The sequence below is a fragment of the Eptesicus fuscus genome, chromosome 21 (genome assembly GCF_027574615.1).
Source record: "Eptesicus fuscus isolate TK198812 chromosome 21, DD_ASM_mEF_20220401, whole genome shotgun sequence".
Lineage (NCBI taxonomy): Eukaryota > Metazoa > Chordata > Mammalia > Chiroptera > Vespertilionidae > Eptesicus > Eptesicus fuscus.
The window spans coordinates 27,667,942-27,689,140 of record NC_072493.1 but is presented as its reverse complement, the minus strand read 5'-3'; the positions used below and the strand labels follow the sequence as shown (position 1 = coordinate 27,689,140).

The following is a 21,199-nucleotide window of genomic DNA, read 5'->3' as shown; positions in this document are numbered from 1 at the left end:
GCCTTGCTCCCTGGTATGTGAATTTGCTTTTGGAACAATAGCAGTGGCGTAATTGGAATCTATCTTGTGTGGTTGTTCCTCGGATGATTTAGAATTAGTTCAATTTATTTTCAAAGAGTATAACCCAATGACAGCATAAAGGCAATGTCTTGAATTGTTTTTCCCATCCTCGGGTAGAGTAGGTGGATGTCATTTGCTGATTCATTACTCTCTCAGCGGGCTCCCGGGTTTCGAAAGCTACCTGGAATTATTGCCTGCAATAGAACTCCAAAGCCAAGTAAGCTTTGCATAAAAATGCGTTTGACTTAAGGGGAAACATAGAGTACTGATTATAAGTAACCCTGATGGCAGATTTGATTAGGGGTTCACTTCCGAATGGGAGTGAGTTCTAAGAAATGGTGGACGAATCAGGCTTCCTGCGGCCGCTCAGACTGCACTTCCTGAAGTGGAGGAGGTAATACTGATTAAGCTCCTGGAATTAATGCACAGGGGCCATAAACAGCAGAGGACCGACGGGCAAAGGTCATAAAGCTGAAATTGCTCTAAGTGATGGGCATTTAGAACCTAATTTTAGAAACAGCCTCCAACCCTTGGTGAGCTCATGTGCTTTTGTCATTTGGAGTCAGTAATTGAATTTTCTGGCCGTTTTGATCAGTATATAACTTTGTGAAGCCGATTACACAGCAGAACACAATTTTAAGTCTGACAAAAGCATTACCTTCTCCTGTGTGACTAGGAAACATGCAGAGAGCGCTGCCCTCCTAACCGCACTTGGTTTGGGGGAGAGAAAAGGGAAAAAAACCACCTTGCTCTTTCATGTAACTTAGTAAGATTCATTTCGATTCTATGCAGATCATTTAATAACAGATTTTGTAAAACCTTAACATAAGGAGCCCCCATAAAACGTATTATCTTTTATTACCCATACAGAGAATGACATTTTAGATGGTAATAAATCGAAACCCAAGGAAAGCTATTTGCTTTTGGAGAGTGCTTGGTGAGCAGCAGGAACATCAGTTTCCCGATTTCATACTGCGACAAATATGGGTCACCTGAGACTGCCTCCAGCTGGGTTGACTGAGGCTCCTCTGAATAACATCCCCCTGTCCCCTCTTTGTGTTTTTGGAAAGATCATTCCCATTCACACCTCACTGCTGAGCTTTGGTTGTCCCACTTTATTGTCTCCCCTTCCATCTTCTACACCTCAAGGTGTGTGAGGAGCCACGGGCTGAGCCTGGGGTTGGGACCAGCCATGGGCATCTGCCATGAGGTGGAGGAGAACCCAGCCCTCCCGCATCAGCGAGTGCAAAGACTTGCTTGCCATGGACGCCTCTCCAAAGGACTTTCCCTGCTCCTTTCTGGAAAACAGAGTCTTGTCACCCTACCCTACTCTGCAAAAGCCGGCCTTCTAGAGAGAGACTTGGCCTGCCCAGCCTTGTCCAGGCCCTGTCTTTGGGCCAGTACCCTCTGCAACCCAGAATAGCAACCCAGAATAGTCTCCTATCTTCTTCCATAGAAATTTACTTCCGCATCATGACCCCACATCTAATTCTATAGTAGGACAACTCTCTTCATCAGGAATGTGTCCTTAATTCTCCCTCCCTAGTGTCTAGGTAGGGCAGTCTCTCCTTTGTGGTACCACAATACTCTGTTCTCACTCCTATCCCATTCTACTGAAACTATCCGGGTCCCTCCCACTAGACTTGGCTCCCTTTACTTGTCACCACTACTTTGCACAAGGCCTAACACATCGTAAGTGCTCAGTTACTGTTTGGTAAATTAAGTAACCTCCATATAGCCTTCTTGAGCACCCCACATTCTGACTCCCTTCACCTGGACCTTAATTGGTAATGTTTTGATAATGTTGGCATCTCATCAGACCTTACACACTTGTTTCTTGTTCATTTATCTGGAGTATAAATGTACCAAAAGCAGGGTCTGTCATTCATCACCTCCTTAGCAGAGTTACTTGAACCTAGAAGGTACTACATAAATGTTTTAGTGGAATCAAACTGAATGTCAAATATCTGCCACCTTGGGTCTGAAGGGGGTGATTTTCCAGGTCTGCCATTAGCAGCTCACTTGCTGTAATTCATCAGTAACATCGGAAAATGTACGCTTCTCCTGGAAATGTTTTATTTGATTTTGGAATCACTGAGGATATTCTAACTGTATAAGTCAAGAATCGGTGTTATTTCCCCTGTTGCTTGCCCATCCTGCTGGCTTTGTCAGCAACCAGTAAATCTGGAGGAATGAGCTCTGCAGCCTTCTCCTTACCCACCCGACTCCAGCAGGGGAGTGAAAACACAGCAGGTGACAGCCAGGAACAGGAATGTTCACATTAGCACTGAGGAGCAAGGTGTAAGGAGGCCCAAAGACAACCACAAGTCAAACCCACTTGCCATAAGGCATAGGCACTGGGAATAAGGCACATTTGTGAGGGAATGTATGCAGTTTCTGCTGGATTTATGAACTACCTATCCCCAGTGTTATGTGGCCAGAGTGGATAAATCAAACTCCAGACAGACAACAACTGGTTCTGCTTCAGATAATGTTTTCACCAATCTGTTTGCGATATTTATAGGCCAGGTGTCAGGTGCAGCTAACCTGGAGAAGAATGTGGTCCCTGTTCTGGTGCCATATAACAAGGAGTCTTGCTTTGCCCAGCCTATCTGGACAAAGCTGATGAGTGAATGAACAAATTATGTTATATCTTTGCTATAAATCTCATGTAAATATTTCTCATTAACAGTACATCAAATGTTAGACAGCAAAGAGATTAGTTGGGGGGAAAAAAACCTTACAGCTTTCCTTGACAACTAAAGCACAATGGATAAGCTCTTACTGGCTCACAAGAACTGATGTGGATTATGGCAGGGTCTCTCTTTTCCGCATCCAGCATGGAAAGAGAGATGATCCGGTTCTTCGAGTAGAGGGGCTGGGGATTGAGAAATAAAAGAAAGAAAGAGACAAGGCACAAAATGGAAGGAAAAAGCTGGGAACCGGGTGGGACTGCTGCCCTCTTCTGCTTTAGAGACAGTGACCCAAAGCCGATGCAGCATGTTTATTTTATTCCCCCAAATACCAGGAAGTTTCACCAAAAGTCAAGACAAAGGAGATTATTTGCATTCTTGAGTAGGCCCAAGCATTCCTGGTACTTGAAAACCCACTCCCTGACACCTGGGCAAAGATAAGAGTCAATGCTGATAACACCCTTGCCTTTTTGGCAAAGTGTGTTCCCAGGGCATGGCTTTGCCTGTCACATTGGGTTCAGCTGACAATTTAAAGAAATGCCCATGTGCCTTCCCAGGCGCTCTCTACAGTGGATATCTCTTTCCAATGATGCATTCAGTGACATCATGTGGTAGCTTGAAATCAGCCATGGTAGAAATATTTACTAGTAAACCACCAAAATTGACAAACACTACAAAATCAAGAGACTCTGCTGTTAAACATTTATGAACACATTGCTCTGTGTAATCCATCCTATATAATAAAGAGGTAATATGCAAATTGACCCTCACACCCTCGCGTCACAAGATGGCCACCCCATGTCATCACAAGATGGTCGCCACAAGATGGCCGCCCCCATGTTGTCACAAGATAGCTGCCCCCCACACTGTCACAAGATGGCTGGCAGGGGAGGGTAGTTGGGGGCGACCAGGCCTGCATGGGAGGGCAGTTGAGGATGACCAGGCCTGCAGGGGAGGGCAGTTGGGGGTGATCGGGCTGGCAGGGGAGCAGTTAGGTGTCAATCATGCCAACAGGGAAGGGGCTATCAGGCTGGCAGGCAGAGTGGTTAGGGGCAATCAGGCAGCCAGGAAGGCAGGCAAGTGGTTAGGAGCCAGCAGTCCTGGATTGTGAGAGGGATGTCCGACTGCCACAGGGATCGGGCCTAAACCAACAGTCGGACATCCCTCGAGGGGTCCCAGATTGGAGAGGGTGCAGGCTGGACTGAGGGACACCCCCTCCAGTGCACAAATTTCATGCACCAGGCCTCTAGTTATTCTATAAAAACATACCTATGATTGACTAATTATTACATAACTACAATGTGCCAGGCACTAAATTAATAGCTGGGAGATAAATCTCTAAACAAGACAAGTCCCTGATCTTGAGAGCTCAAATGGTCAGAGTCAAGATAGCCAATAAGTAAGTAATCAATAAACAAGAATATTACAGACTGATAAGTGCTGGAGGGGGGGGAAATGTATTAGTTATCTATTGCTGCATAATAAATTACCCCCAGAACTAATGACTTAAGACGATTAATATTTATTATCTCACAGTTTCTGTTTTCTGGAGTCTGGGCATAGCTTGGCTATGTCCTCTGCTTAATGGACTTTCACAATGCTGCAACCCATGTGTTTGTCCACAATCTACAGTCTCAGCAGAGGTTCGACTGGGCACGGACCACTTCCAGCCTCATTCAGTGGTTGTTGACAGCATTCAGTTCCTTCTGACTATTCCTAGGGGCCACCCTTAGCTCTGCCCCATCTTTAGAAGACTTTCCAAATGTCTACTACATAATAACAGCAGCCTCCTATTGGGCATTGACATAGGCCAGGCTCTGTGCTTAGCACTACGTTACTTTTCATTCTCACTTACCCTGAAAGTAGTATTATTCTCCCCATTTTACAGGTAAGGAAACTGAGGCTATGAGAATTTAATAACTTGACCAGGATTGCTTAGCTCCTAAGTGGTGGAGCCAGGATAATAGTAATTGATCTCATTTCGAGTGTCCCTTCCTAAGTGTCAACCACCTATTCTCCAATAAGGCCTCTGCTTTTGTGGCGCTTCAGTGCAATAAAGAATGAACAGCAGCAAATGGGCAGGAATCAGCCTGGAGGAAGAAGTAGAGGCAGAAAGGTCAAAAGGAAGAAAAGCTGGGGTAGAGGGGAAAGAAATTCAGTCTGGTCAGAGTGCAAAGAGACACGTGGAGCATGGTTTAAGGTGATATAAGAGAAGGATGGGGGACTGCATGGGTTAATGGCAAAACTTTTTCCATGTAACATTTATTCGTTGATTTCCCCCCACAGCTACCATTATGCTTGTTATTAGTGATAAATGTTCCGTTAAATGCATACTTGTATGGAAGTTGCTGTCGCTGTGTAAAACATCAAGGGTCCAGTGATTGATTATGTGCCATATTTAATGACACGGCGTGGTTTTCTTTTTTCAAGATGAAATGTTTGGTTTTCAAATCAGTGTGTTCAGTGAACCTGACGTGTGTCTGTGGAGATATACCCGAGGCTCCTTCTTGCAGACACACCATCTTCCTTTTGTTTCTAGGATAGATATTAACTGGGAGCTCGTAGACACCCAGGAGCAGATAGCAAATGCAGTAGAAATGCGTGACTGCAGAATCCAGACCAGGAGAGCAGCTTGACTCTCTTAGCTATGTCTTACAGATCAGATAGCTTAAATGAAATCAGAGCAGCCAATTTAATTTTCCCAGTTTTGACACAGTGCATTTCTTGGTCAAAATAAAATCCTATCTCCTTGAGCTAGAGCTCCCCAACGTATAAGCCATTCCCTGAGAATAAATGACTCTGGTTTGGAAATGCCACTGATATGCTCAGACCTTTGAGATATAATTTAGTTCAGGGAAACAGTAATATATCATCATTATCAACAATGAAAGTAAATTGCCCACCTTGTGTGTTACATACTGGCTAGGTGCGGGGGTCAAAGGCATTGAACTTGCCCTTGAAAACTTTGTCATTTACTTAGGAAGATAGTAAATGGGCATTCAAAATAAAACCAAACAGGAAATGTGGCCTTTATATTAGGGTAGCGCTAAGCACTGCAGCCGACTTCCTTCAACCTAAGGAATGGCTTCTTTCCTGTTCATGTTACAGTCTAAAGCAGGTCAGGGATGGGGCTCTGCTCCATATAGTTACTTTGAGATGCAGGGTTCTCCCTTCTTGGGAAAGGGAAAACACAGAGGATTTTGTGGGCAGTCTAGGAGCCATGCCAGCACATCACTTCTGCCTTATTCCATTGTCCAGAATAGGTCACACGAGTACATGTTATAGTCTAGCTTTCTGCCCTCGAGTCAAAGGAAGTAGGATTTGGTGAACAAGTAACATTTGGCTTCACCACAGGTTCCTTTGGTGGCAAAGAACTGAAACTGAGACTGGCTGGTTTCAGTGCCAGAAAGAATCTCCCGAACAAACACTGGAGTATGTTGCAGAGTCAAGGACAGATTGAAGTCAGCAGCGGGCACAGCCCCAGCTCTCAGCGGCAGAGCCCGCATCTTTCTGGTTAGAGTAGCGCCTTCAGCCTAACTCAGCCTGAAAGGCTCTTTCTATTGGAGTTGATCACACATCTCCCATCTGAGCCTCAAACCAACTGAGAGAAATAAATGCACGAATCTGGTGAGATTCTTGCCGTGGAGAGTGCAGCTTGGCCTTGAGAGGATAATGGGGCTCCCAGTCCCCTGTTCAGTTCACTCACCAAGTGACAGGATAGTTGGACAGCTGGAGGTCTCATCCCCCAGAGGCGTGCCTTCTGCACACGCAGAGCGGAGCCCACAGTGGTAGGCTTACTCCCAAAACATTTAAGAAGGCAAAAATCCCTCTATGGGGCCCAGGAGCAACGTGGGGAGAGGAAAGAAGTTTTGCCTTACATTCTGTCTGTGATGCCTGGTTCCACATTTCATATTCCCAGAAACCAGTTGTCCCAGGGGGGTTAGGGAGTTACCTGTGAATCAGTCAGTGAGTGCAAGACAAACCTGACCCATGGCCACCAGGGCCTACTTCTCTGTGTCAATGATCCTTCCCAGAGAATGGGGCAGCTGTGGGCTGCCTAGTTTTTTCAGCAGAGCAACAAAGGCAGTGTGACTGCTGAGCGGTACAACAGTGAATATGTATGTATAGTTCAAGTGAGAGTGACTACAAGAGCGAGGGAACGGGAAAGACTTCCTGGGAAAGGCTCCGCTGGCGTGGGAAGCAGGTCACTGTGAGTGGAAGGCACTCCAGTTGTACGAGAGCTCGGGGTTCAGGTGGCATTTTCTCTAGGTCTTTACATCCAAAGGTGGTTGCTTTTATTATTGATTGTTTGGTTTTTGTTATTGCTGTCATTGTAAAAGCAATAATGTTTATTACAGAAAAAAACACACAAAATACTGATAGGCCAATGGACTTGTTTATCTTTTAAAAATGAAAACTTGTAAACAACTCAAATGGCCATCCAATAAGGAATGACTGAATAAATTATAATGCATCCATAGAGTGGGCTGTTAAACAGATGTTAAAATGAAGCGACAGACCTATAAGCACTGAGATGAAAATGAGATGCTAAAACAAATTGTACAGCTGTGTGAATGCTATCATTTGTTTGATATGAGTGCATATAAAGTGTGTGTGTGTGATGTGTAGGAGAAAGGAGGGAGACAACAAAGTACAATAACAATATTTACCTCTTGAAAATGGGGTTACGGGTTGGAGAAAGGTGGAGGAGAATCCCTCTTTCTACTTTAGAAATGACTGTATAATTTCTATTTTTCTCACAATAATTGGGTATATTTTCAATAGTAAAAACATTTTAATGGTAGCCTTAAGTTTGCCAGAAAATTGAGCCTTTTGGAACATCTCCTTGCAAACCTTGCAATTTATCTACTAAATAGTCTAATTGATTTTCTGCTAGGTTAATCAATATATTTCCCATTGCAGTCATAAAGTTTTATTTACTTCAGGAGATGGGAATTGGCTGGCTCATTTTTTTAAAATTATTTATAAAATTTGTTAAACTATCAGAGAGTTAAGCCAATGTGTCTTTCCTTTGTGCTATCACAAACAGGCATCCAGTCGGCTTAGTGGTGAATCTATTTTGCTGCAGTTATATCTAAATATCCTGTCCTCAACCCTGAACTTCCTGAAGAAAGGAACCCTGATTTCCCATCCCTATGTCCCCAACACCTAGAACAATATTTTGAGTAGATATTCAATAACTTCTAATTAAATGGGTGCATAAGTTAATGAAAAAATATAATAACATTCTCAGATCAAAAATATGTTTCTGTGGAGGGAGAAATGTTTTTTTTTAAATGTACTCATGAAATTATTGGAATGTTGTTGTGAGGAGCCTATTGTTATGTTGTAGCATGAAATGATAGCTCTTACACTTTCTGCAGAAAATTGATCATAACATTAGTTGCATTAGTCAAGATTCTCTTGTTGCTACTCACAGAACATCTTATTTAAATGTCTTAAGGAAAGGAGAAATTTATTAGCTCACAGAACTCACAAAATCTGAGGGATAAATTCTGGCTTCAAAATGACTTAAAAAAGCTCAACTGAAGTTTTTTTTTTAAAAAAAAAACACAAACCCTTCATTTCTACCTCTCAGTTCTGTGTTATCTTCTTTCTCAGGCTGACTTTCTCTGTGTGGTTGCAAATGGCCACTACCAGCTCCAGACTTATGCCCTACCATCTTCAAGCCCAACAGAAAGAGGACATCTTTACCTAAAAGTTGTAAAAGAAATGTGTTCTGGAATTGAGTTTCAACCCCAGGGGGCCTCCCCTAGGTTACTCGCTCATCACATGGACATGGGAATGGGTGGCCCTGATTGTCCAGGCCTGAGCCATATGACCATCCCTAGATCAGGAATAGTGTCAGACCTAACTTAACTCCACCTGTGCTGAGATGGAGGAAGAGGTGGTGCCCCCAAAAGAATTATAGCATAGATACCAGAGGAGAAGGAAGGGATGGACACTGGGAAGGCAACACAGCACATCTCCCCTTAGTGCTTGCAGCAGCCCTGTAGTGCATGTCCATAGCAACCTGTACTGCAAGTTGGAGAAGAGTGATTGCTGTGAGGAATTGGTATCCTTGTGAGATAGCTATCATAGAATCACACTCATCTCCCAATACCCAGATTGGGTATTCTTTAGGGACAAGCCATGCCTGAGATAAATTAAACATACTAGTAGAACTGCTATGAAAATTGGTAAGATCTTTTTGGAAAGCAATATTGAAATATGAATAAAGAGCTTTAAAATATTCATATTCTTTGATCAAGTAATTCCATGTCTTGGAATCTGTCATTCAAAAAAAATCAAAATATACTGAAAACTTCCTAAATAAAAATGATCATTGTAGTGTTATTTAGATTGTCTAAAAGCTGTGGTACATTTATGCAATGGAATGCTTCACAGCTAGGGAAATGGGGAGAACTGAATAAAAGAAGGTGAAAAGATTAGCTAAAGAACATACACTGAGTGGCCAGATTATTATGATCTCTGAATGCATAATAATCTGGCCACTCAGTGTATATCCTATATAATAAAAGGCTAATATGCAAATTGTCCCCTTGACCAGGAGTTCGACCAGCAGTCAGGCCAGCCAATTGCCCATGTCCCCTCCCCCTGGCCAGGCTGGCTGGACCCCACCCATGCACGAATTCATGCACCGGGCCTCTAGTGTGTGTGTGTGTGTGTGTGTGTGTGTGTGTGTGTGTGTGTGTATACTAGAGGCCCGGTGCATGAAATTCGTGCATGGAGGGGAGGTTGTCCCTCAGCCCAGCCTGTACCCTCTCCAATCTGGGACACCTCGAGGGATGTCCGACTGCCCATTTAGGCCCGATCCCAATGGGATCGGGCCTAAATGGGCAGTTGGTTATCCCTCTCACAATCCAGGACTGCTGGCTCCCAACTGCTTGCCTGCCTGCCTTCCTGATTGCCCCTAACCACTTCTGCTGCCAGCCTAATCACCCCCTAACCACTCCGCTGCCAGCCTGATTAATGCCTAATTACTCCCCTGCCAGCCTGTTTGCCCCCCAACTTCCCTCCTCTGCTGGCCCGGTCACCCCTAACTGCCCTCCCCTGCAGGATTGATCGCCTCCAACTTCCCTCCCTTGCAGGCTGGGTGCCTCCCAACTGCCCTCCCCTGCTGGCCATCTGTGGTAGCCATCTTGTGTCCACATGGGGGCAGGATCTTTAACCACATGGGGGCAGACAAATTGTGTGTTGGAGTGGTGGTCAATCTGCATATTACTCTTTTATTAGATAGGATAGAGGCCTGGTACAGGGGTGGGGCCAGCTGGTTTGCCCTGAAGGGTGTCCCAGATAAGGGTGGGGGTTCCCTTGGGGCATGGGGCAGCCTGAGCAAGGGGCCTGTAGTGGTTTGCAGGCCAGCCACGCCCCCTGGCGACCCAAGCGGAGGCACTGGTATCTGGAATTTATTTACCTTCTACAGTTGAAACTTTATAGTCTGGAGCGGAGCCAAGCCTCCTGCATGCTCCACCGGCAGCCATTTCTGTTTGAGTTAATTCACCTTCTATAATTGAAACTTTGTACCCTGGAGCAGAGCCAAGCCTAGGGCTCCCTCCGAGGCCGGCAGCCATTTCTGTTGGGGTTATAATTGAAACTTTGTAGCCTTAAGCAGAGGCCTGAGCCCGACCAGGGTGTGCAGAAAGCTTTGCTTTCTCTGTTACCGCGGGCAACCCTGGCCTGGTCTCTCCAGCTCCGTGGCTGCCGCCATTCTGTTTGAATTTGTTTACCTTCTATAATTGAAACTTTGTAGCTTGAGTGGAGGCTTAGGCCTGTCAAGGGCAGGCGGAAAGCTTGTTTCCCTCTGTTGCCTGGGAAACCTTGCTCTCGGTGGCTGTAGCCATCTTGGTTCGGTTTATTTGCATACTCACCCTGATTGGCTGGTGGGCGTGACTTGGGCTGGTGGACGTGGCTTGGGTGTAGCGGAGGTATGGTCAATTTGCATATTTGTCTATTATTAGGTAGGATATATATACACACACACACACACACACACACACACACACTGAGTGGCCAGATTATTATGTGTTCAGAGATCATAATAATCTGGCCACTCAGTGTATATGCACAACCCATGGACACAGACAAGTGTGGTGAAAGCCAGAAAAGGGGGTGGGGGACGGTGCTGGGGCTGGGTGGAGGTGGGCAAAGGGGAGTAAAATGCGGGGTCATCTGTAATAGTGGCGATAATAAATAAAAATAAAAATTTTTTAAAACTACAAATAACTTTTAAGTCCTAATAACAGAAGATTAAGTTAATTATAAATTAGCATATTATATTTTATGCAACCCTTAAAGTAATGTCAAGGAATTATATTGATAAATGATATTACATGGAGAAAATGACATTAAGTTTATTATAATCTCTTGAATATCAGAAAAAAAATACATAATTTCTTATTTTTATGGTTACGTGCTTCCCAAAATATGCAATATATTATTACAGAAGTAAAAAAGTCATACAAGAAATTAGAACTGAGTAGTGATTAGCATGTCTAGAGACACTTGGGGAAAATCTTGAAGATGGTCCAATTTATTGGTTTCATTATCGTCCAGCTATAAAATTTATGGCAAATAGTAAATCCAGTTCAACTTGTCAATGATAAGTAGAAAGTCACTTACATTAGGCTGATGATTTTCCTGCTTCAGCTTGAGAGTAGATGGCATTTCAGGCACCTTCACAGAGTGGTGCCAACTGAACCAGGCAGAACCGGAATTACCCAGAGCTTGGCTTGGTGCTAAATTCTGTTTGCACTCAGCAATGAGAGAATTCTGTGACCTTCCATCCTGGTGGAGCTCATTTCACAATATACAGGGTGTCCCCCAAAAATGTATACACATTTTAACAGCTGATAGCTCAATTTTGAAAATGAAATGTATTTTCATAAATACTGCCTTTATAATTACCCAAAATGTGTGTGTACATTTTGGGGGACACCCTATATATGTGTATCCAATTGTCATGCCTTAAACTTAAACAATGTTACAGTAAAGTTGGGGGGTACATTGTGAGTAACCTGTTCAGGGAGTGTATCAGCATCCCATTCATCTTCTAGAGTTTAGAGCCTTCCAACCATCCCACAGAACTACTGCTCCTTAAGATAGGAACTCAGAAGTCTTAGTTAAGAAACAACCAACTAAAGGTTCCCTGGAGCAAACAGCTTGCTACCCTTTAAAAATACTTACAAGTTTGGGGGACAGTGAGAACTGAGCTAGTAAAAATTCCCATGTTAACTTTTAGCTTTAGAAGGAAATCATAGATCCCCTTTGTGTTTTTGTTCTTTGCTTATCATGGTATTTCCTAATTATTGGTTGGAATAAGCAATGGTTTTGAAGCCGTTATACTGGTAGGACTTTTGCAATTGGTAGGACCTTCGATAAAAAAAATAAAGTCCTTTTATTTTGTTACTGGAGGCCTGGTGCACAAAATTCGTGCATGGAGGGGGCATGTCCCTCAGCCCAGCCTGCACCCTTTACAATCTGGGACCCCTCAAGGGATGTCCGACTGCCCGTTTAGGCCCAATCCCGGATCGGGCCTAAACGGGCAGTCGGACATCCCTCTCACAATCCAGGACTGCTGGCTCCCAACTGATCACCTGCCTGCCTTCCTGATTGCCCCTAACCGCTTCTGCCTGCCAGCCTGATCACCCCCTAACCACTCCACTGCCAGCCTGATTGATGCCTAACTGCTCCTCAGCCAGCCTGTTTGCCCCCAACTTCCCTCCTCTGCCAGCTTGGTCACCCCTAACTGCCCTCCCCTGCAGGCTTGATCGCCCCCAACTGCCCTCCCTTGCAGGCCTGGTCCCTCCCAACTGCCCTCTCCCTGCTGGCCATCTTGTGGTGGCCATCTTGTGTCCACATGGGGGCAGGATATTTGACCACATGGGGGCAGCTATATTGTGTGTTGCAGTGATGGTCAATCTGCATATTACTCTTTTATTAGATAGGATAGAGGCCTGGTGCATGGGTGGGGGCTGACTGGTTTGCCCTGAAGGGTGGGGGTTCCCTTGGGGCGTGGGGCGGCCTGAGCCAGGGGCCTGTGGTGGTTTGCAGGCCGGCCACACCCCCTGGCGACCCAAGAGAAGGCCCTGGTATCTGGAATTTATTTACCTTCTACAATTGAAACTTTGTAGCCTGGAGCAAAGCCAAGCCTGCTGCTCACTCCGTGGCCAGCAGCGATTTCTGTTGGAGTTAATTCACCTTCTATAATTGAAACTTTGTAGCCTTGAGTGGAGGCTTAGGCCTGCAACAGGATGGCTTCTTTTGTTACTGCGGAAACCCAAGCCTCCCTCCCACTCTCAGTGGCTGTCGCCATCTTGGTTGGGTTTATTTGCATATTTGCTCCTGATTGGCTGGTGGGCGTGGCTTGGCTGGTGGGCGTGGCTTAGGCATAGTGAAGGTGCGGTCAATTTGCCTATTACTCTATTATTAGGTAGGATTGGAGGTGGTTCAACTTGAAACTCTCTGTGTGGATGATTAAGATACCAATCCAAACTGGTTTAATCAAGTAAGAAAAATTAATGCCCTAATTAGCTGGAAATCCATAGGTAAGACTGACTTCAGGCATGGCATGATGAAGTGTCTCCAGTGCAATCACTTCTATCAGGATATGGATGGCTTCATTCTCAGATAAACATCCCTCATTCCACCTCTGCTGTGGCATGAGATGGCTCATCTAGCTCCTGGGATAAATGCTTCCACAGGGAAACAGGGCTTCCTTCTCTCATCTGTCAAACACAAGTCCTGTGCCTGACTAGTCATTATGACCCTGGCTTGGCATGCACTTATTGATGTCTTCTGATCAGGGCTCATTCCAAAAGTTGGCCAGATGGATGGTGGGAAAAGTCAATCCAACCCACACTGCATGGGCAGAGGATAAGTGACCAGAGGTCCCCATAGGAAATGTGGAAGCTGCCTTCCCAGAATGATGTCCTAGTTGACCAAGACAGGCAAATCCACCACAGAGGGCAATTTTATTTTATCTTATTTTATTTTATTTTATTTTATTTTATTTATTGGGGTGGCATTGGTTCATAAACTTTATATAGGTTTCAGGTGTACAATTCTGTAACACATCATCTGTGTATTGTATAGTGTGTTCACCACCCAAAATCAGTCCTCCTTCTATTACCATTTATCCCTCTTCTACCTCCTCCACCCTCCTTTCCCCCTGGTAATCACCATGCTGTTGTCTGTATCTAACTGAAATAAATAAGTCAGAGAAAGACAAGTACCATATGATTTCAATTAAATATGGAACTTAATGAACAAAATAAACTAACAAACAAAATAGAAACAGACTCACAGACACAGAGAATAGACTGACAGCTGTTAGAGGGGAGGGGTGTTGGGAGGCTGGGTGAAAAGGTAAAGGAATTAAGAAAGAAAAACAGGCCAAAACCGGTTTGGCTCAGTGGATAGAGCATCGGCCTGCGGACTGAAAGGTCCCAGGTTCGATTCTGGTCAAGGGCATGTACCTTGGTTGCGGGCACATCCCCAGTAGGGGGTGTGCAAGAGGCAGCTGATCGATGGATGTTTCTAACTCTCTATCCCTCTCTCTTCCTTTCTGTAAAAATCAATAAAATATATTTTAAAAAAAGAAGAAAGAAAAACAGAAAAAAATGTGAATGCAGGCTTGGTTGCTTTCTACCCACTGGACTCTTCTTCATCTTGGGATCAGGGCCACTTAGTTGTTCTGAGTGTTTAAATAGGGTAGCAAAATGTCTGTCAAATATTCAAATGAAAAACTTGTTTCCGTTGAAAGACAATAATGCAATATTGCCATGTTAAACTTACCAGATCATGGTGCGTTTAAATGCATCTTTCAAATTTAACATGACAACAAAAACTTAATGACTAAAATTGACATGAAAGAAGTGCAGTACAAGTGACTGTAAACCTCAGTTGGTATTTTTTTCACCTGTAAAATGGGAACAACAAATGTGGTTTAGCATGCTTGTTGGCAAGATTAACGATGATGATTTCTGAAAAGTATAGGAATTCAATACCTGGCCCATCCTATTGTTTAGTAAGCGTGAGTTCCTAACGCTGCTATCTCTGTCCTAAGTCTCATTTTGAGGTCAGTTTCATGCGTTTGCTATGAAATGACATGTCTGGGCATAAATATAAAACATGCGATATATACCCAAACCCCAGAAACGCAACATTCTGGAATGTGTCACAAGTTTCCTTAAAGAAGAACAGAAAATAGATGCCATCCCCACAGCCAAGTCCAGTCTAAGTATAGTGACTATCTCCTTTTGGAGTGACTCCAAGGAGTATTTTTACACAACAGGTACAAATGCTATAACTGATTAAAGATGGCCGCCCTCAATGGAGGAGGCCACAGAGGCAGCTCAAGCAATATGCTTGCTACCTACTTGAATCTAAATGCCATCTTCTCTGCTGTGTTTTTGCTTTGTAGACTCTGGAAAATCCCAAGTATGAGTTGATCATCGAGGCTCAAGATATGGTTGGACAATTTTATGGATTACTAGGCACAGCCACAGCGACAATCCTGATTGATGACAAAAATGACCACTCACCAGAATTCACCAAGAAAGAGGTAAGCCTCTGCTAACGCCACCCTTGCGGTCACAACCATGATTGCTGATCAATATTAAATTCTTTGTACACAGCCCCTGCTGGCTCCCTGTTTGCAAAATCAAAACCCTCCCTTTTGGAGAAAGGATTATGTTATGCCAGAATACTATTTCATATTTTTATCTTTTTTTTTTTTTGTAAAGCTGGAAATACCAGAGCATTATGAGAACAAAAGCATTGAATCTTGTTAAAGTCTGTGAGAAAATAACTTTCAATGCCAAAATGCCATTTTCGTAGTTTTATCGGTGCTATTTAGCCGTGAGTGATGTGAGTCCCATTGTGATTTTAGCATAACAATAACTATTTTTTTCAGCAAGTATAGATCCAGAGACCAGACAGAACAGCTGCAAAGGGGTAAAGCAGATTTTCTTGGCAATAGCAAGGTGGCCTAGGAGCTTATAAATAACAACCGAGTTGGCTTGTCTGGGAAAGCCATTATTTACTCTGGGCTCCTATGCTTTTATGATTATGGATCATGGGTGTTGTTTCCCATTATTTCAAAGGAGCAATTTTTGGGGACAGACTGAGTACACAAAATTACATTTTCAGTTGCTGAATTTGTATCCAACTATGCATCTGATGGAAATGTGCTAAGATCATGGTTTCTTTGCGGGTCATGGCCAGGGCCAAGGATCGGACACCCCTCTTACTGACCAAGAGCATAGAATCCATGAAGGCAGCCCTGCCATTGGCCAAGCCTTTCCTCTGCATTCCCCTCCCTACAGGCTCTCCACCTCCCACCCATTGCCTTATTAAACTGTGTGAATTTGATTTCATTGACCTTTTACCAATGAGGGAGCTTATTTTAAGCTCAGAGAATCTGCTCCAAGGTCCTGGGCCGAGTAAACAGCAGAAATGGCATATGAGCCCAGCTCCACAGGAGCCATGCTCCCAACTGCAGGGCTGTGCTTCCTCCTCTGCCCTGAGAGCCCCACCCTCCCAGGCATCCAGAGAAAAGATCCAGGTCTGCATTTGCAGTTGCCCCTCCCCTCTCTCAAGAATCCAGGGACTATCCCAGCTCCTGGGGACAGGTGGGCCCTCTTAGCTTCCTGGCTCCCCAGTGACCTCTCCCCCCTGCAGCCCTGCATGACTCATTCAAGAGGAGGAAATACCCCTCTTGTAGTCTTGGGCACTCAGGACTCCAACCTCAAACAGCACAGTCCACAGTAGCTGATGTGGCTCCATTCTATTGCTCCCATGCAGTGTTCCTGTAACTGCATACAGATTGCACATTTCCCCAGGTTTCTCAAACTGGTGTTCCAAGAAATTTGTTCCCCTAGTTACACCATTGTAGGGCAGCGGGTGAGGGGAGATTTTGGAGTCAAACAGATGTGGGGAATACTGAGTTGAATCCTTTGAAAGATTTCTTTAACCGCAGGACTTCTGTGTAGCTTTTAAATGCTGTGTGTTTCTCTTAAGAGAGGTTGGTATGGGCTGTAGGCTTTCTCAGATTTATTTGGCCTGGGAATAATTTTTCCTGGGCCACCTCATCATGTCCCATTGAACTAATGGCCCATGGAATATTCACTGGGGATATTGGTTTATCTGCAGAATTTCTGGTGAACCTATTTCAAAAACAGAGTTCAAAGCACATAGTAATTTTCTATATAGATGTAGTAATGAAAATAGAAATTGGATAATCCCAACCTAAAATAAGAAAACCTATGAAAGTTATGAGGTGGGTGAGATTAATTAGTTATTTCAAAGAGGCTCCTGTGACTGGGGTGGGTGTGGTGTGTATGGTCACGGACTAAATATTGTGAGAAATTATTTTTGATTGTTTGTTTTTGTTAATACCACTGAATTCAAGAAAAAAAATTAACATCTCTTAATGTAAAGTAACAAACCATGAGTAGTTAATGAAAAATATATTCTTCACCTATGAATATTGACAAAAGCACAAAAATTCTCTTCAAATGGACAGTGGGCAGTGAGCTTGAGATTCCCTCAAGGCAGAGTTGGTGTTCAACTCAGATAGAGATATGAGTAATAAGGCCCTGGCCGGGAAGCTCAGTTGATTAGACCTAAGGTTGCCGGTTCAATCCCCATCTGGGAACATACAAGAAGCAACTAATGAATGCATAAATAAGTAGAACAACAAATCAATGTTTCTCTCTCTCTAAAAATCAATTTTGAAAAAGAGACATCCTATCTAATAAAGAGGGAATATGCTAATTGACCATCACACCCTCACGAAGATGGTGGTGCCCACAGCCAATAAGAAGGGAATGTGCTAATTGACTGCCACGCCCTCAAAGATGGCGGTGCCCAGTCCCCTCAGCCCTGCCGGTGGGGAAGACGCACGGCACAGCTGGGCCTGCCCCCAGGGAGGTCCAGCTGCTCTGCGCTCCTGCCTCTAGAGTCCCCCAGTCTCCTCAGTCCCCCAGCCACCCAGGGCCGGCCCAAGGTGCAGGTAAGCCTTGGATGGCGGCTGCCTAGCTGCCCAGGGCTGCCCGAGGCTCAGGTAACCAGTGCCGGCCGAGGTTTGCATTGCCAGCAGTGGCAGCAGCAGAGGTGTGATGGGGGCGTTGCCTTCCCCTGATTGCCGGATCGCCTCCCACCCCTGAGGGCTCCTGAACTGTGAGAGGGGGCAGGCCAGGCTGAGGGACGCCCCCCTCCAGTGCATGAATTTTCATCCACTGGACCTCTAGTAAGTAATAAAATGAGAGAAATGGGAAGCTAGTAAGAGCATCTCTCTCTCTCTCTCTCTCTCTCTCTCTCTCTCTCTTACATATGTGTCCCAAAGGACTCTTTGTTCAATGTTGGATAAAGTAAATTTACAGTTAAATTTTCTAACATGTTTCTGAAAGGCTGGTGGTTGTTGTTGAGGAGGGATGCCAGAATTGCTGGAGGCAGTGTAACAAAGATATAGAGGGGTGGGCTTTTGGACCAGAGCTGGATTTTAATCCTAATGACAATACACAAGAGACCAGCACATTAACTCTTTACATTCTCATTAGTTTCTTGTGAATGTTAAATGAGCCAACAATGAAAAGCACTTAGATAATGCTGGTCACTTCATATTGTATTGGTGATGAGGACAGAGGTGATAAAAATGGTGGTAATTCAGAAGTGAGGGCGGAGGGATAAAGGAAGTGATGAAAAAGATGGTGATGAAGAAGGTGATGGTGAGGAAGACAATGGTGACAAGATGATGACAATATTTCTAAAATTTAAGAGGCGAACTAACATTCTTATCAAATGGCCCATTTCACCTCCATGTTGAAAGTAAACTTTTTCTTTTAAGTAATCTTTTACCTTTAAAATCATCTGTGAACCTGCTCAAGCATATCAAAAAACATGGCTAGGATCTTAGAGTTCTAAGGGAGAAGGAATTTTGGAGGGGAGATGGCAGAATCTGTAAAATGCATAACCATGAATGAAAGCAGGAAGGCCCAAGAGAAACCTGTGAGGGGGGAAAAAGAGAACTGAGGAGGACTCAGCCCAGTTGGTCTCTGGGATGTGGAAGAGTGAAACAGCAGATGTACTAGGAACAGAGAGGAGATATGGAGCTTATGATCTTGAAATTAAACAATTTTCAGAGATGAAGTTCAAGGTGCAGTCATTCTAGAATGAAAATGGTGGCCATTTGGGGTTGAGGGTGTCTAGAAAGCTGTGCAAGATGTTGTCTTATATAAGTTCTTACATATGTTAGGTCATTTCTAAAGAAATTTATGGGAATATATGGTTGTTGTCTTTTTTAAATTCTATTTCACATGATCTTCCCTCTCCAGAGAAATCCATTTTTTAATCTAGAGTATTGGTGAGATTGATTGAAAAGAGAAGTTATGGTTGGCCCCAAATAATAGAGACTGGAAGTGACACCCTGTTAAGTGAGATAGAAGGACATCTCATTTTACATAAATGCATGTTGGTAGACAATTCCCGGTCAATATGGTGGCAGCATGACATTGAGTTTCCCAGATTCCTCTTATCTTTGTTGTCTACCTTCTCCATGACTGCCTCGTGGTGTGATAGGGTCACTGCAGCACCAGCCCTCGAGTCAATATAACAGGAAGAATGAAACAAGAAGTGAGGACAAAGGAAGACCTGCCACCTAAGTAAATGTCATTTAAAGGCTTCCCCTGAAACTCAAATGACTTCTGCTTACATCTCCTTAGCTTCCCTGCTCTGTAAGGGAGATTGAGAAATAACTCCAACTATTATTAGTTGGCATGTTTCAGCCCTTGATAATATAGGGATTGTTACTGTTAGAAATAAGGTGAACCCCCCAAGTCAGGGGTTCTGGTAGAATACAAAGCATACTCGGGAGCCAGGCAGCAAGGCAAACATATTTACTTCTACGTAGAAGGGTGCACACACATGGTCTGGAAGCACGTGCACACCAAGCAGGTGGGCTGCTTGGGTTTATAATCCCTTACGCACGTGACCTGTCCTTTGCTCTTGATTGAAGCTCAGGCACACAGTATTTCATGATTGGCTAATTCAAAGGGAGGGGTTGGCCTTTGCTGTTTTAAGATGGCAGCCCCCAGGGGAGCTGCAAGCCATGTAGCCAACATGGCAGCTGCCAAGTCATGCAATCCAAAATAGCGGCTGTCTAAACTGTTCTTTGACAGAAAAGATGATTTGTTTATTCTCACAGTTACTAAGAAAGGAGATATTTTAAAGGTTACTTTAAAGAGTAAATTCTTAGTGCAAAGTACACTCATTGGTTGTTCCCCTTGTGTTTATTTAAACTGATTGTAAGCTTGCTGAGAAGCACAGCCCACACCTCTTATTCTCTGTTGCATTCCCAGTGGACACTCAAAAATTCAGTATTTTCCAAATGTTTCCTGAAGAGAATTTTAACTTGGGAACTGTGTCATTGGTTATGATGAACCAAGGTCATACTTAAAATTGCGACTGATCCGTGGAAATCAATTTTTAGTCATTGACTTTCAAAAAATGTGGGTTGGAAGCATTAGTCTCCCCATGGAGAATCTTCTGTGAGTTTTTCTAATAGTTTTTAACACATAGCTTTAACTAAGTGTTAGTTTTGACTTTTCTAGATTGGTTGTTTTGAAATTACTTTAGGGAATCTAGTTAAACTGTCCAAACCCAGAGTTTGAATTACAGCTCAGAATCTCACTTCCATTTAGAACAAAGTGACTTGTCCATTCCTCTCCCTAAAGTTATTTAAATACACACACACACACACACACACACACACACACACACACCCTCACCTGTGTGGCTCAGTTGGTTGGAGTGTCATCCCATACACCAAAAGGTCACCAGGTCAATCAATTCCTGGTCAGGGCACATACTCAGGTTTCGTGCTTGATCCCTGGTGGGGAGCATGCACAAGGCAGCTGATTAATGTCCCTCTCACATAGATGTTTCTCTTTCTCCCTCTCCCTTCCTCTCTCTCTAAAAATCAGTCTTTAAAAAAACACTTCTGAATTGCACCTAGGACATAGTTGATGCTCAATTAAAACTGACGGAATAACTCATATTTTCACATGATTTTCTAAACTGTAGATCATGAGGATTAAAAAATTTCCTATTAATTTTGAAAGAATATGCTTGCAAATGATTTTAGGATGTTTTTTAAAGACATTGAGTTTTTCTTCATCTATTCCTTCAATTGATTTTTCAGATTTTAAAACCTTAAAATGGCAATCAGTAATTTAGTCTTAATAATTTGGGATTTTTTTTTTATTTTTTTGCCATTTGATGAATTCTTTCTGGGGTAAAAGTTTCAATGTTTGAGCTATAACACTATAATACCTGTAATAAAAAAAATGGCATAAAACTTAAAAGGCCCTGTCCTCCAGCTGGAAGATGAGAGGTGAGTGGGTAAATGCTCAGTTTCATAAAGC

The 21,199-nt window shown here is 43.7% G+C and overlaps 1 protein-coding gene across 1 annotated transcript in view; it reads left to right on the top strand.

Annotated features, from left to right (window-relative positions):
* Window positions 1-21,199, top strand: part of CDH13 (cadherin 13) — a 1,044,015-nt gene that overhangs the window by 885,828 nt on the left and 136,988 nt on the right. The window contains exon 8 of the mRNA XM_008139707.3: window positions 15,199-15,339. Coding sequence (XP_008137929.2) covers window positions 15,199-15,339 — 141 coding nt within the window. The remainder of the gene's footprint in view (window positions 1-15,198; window positions 15,340-21,199) is intronic.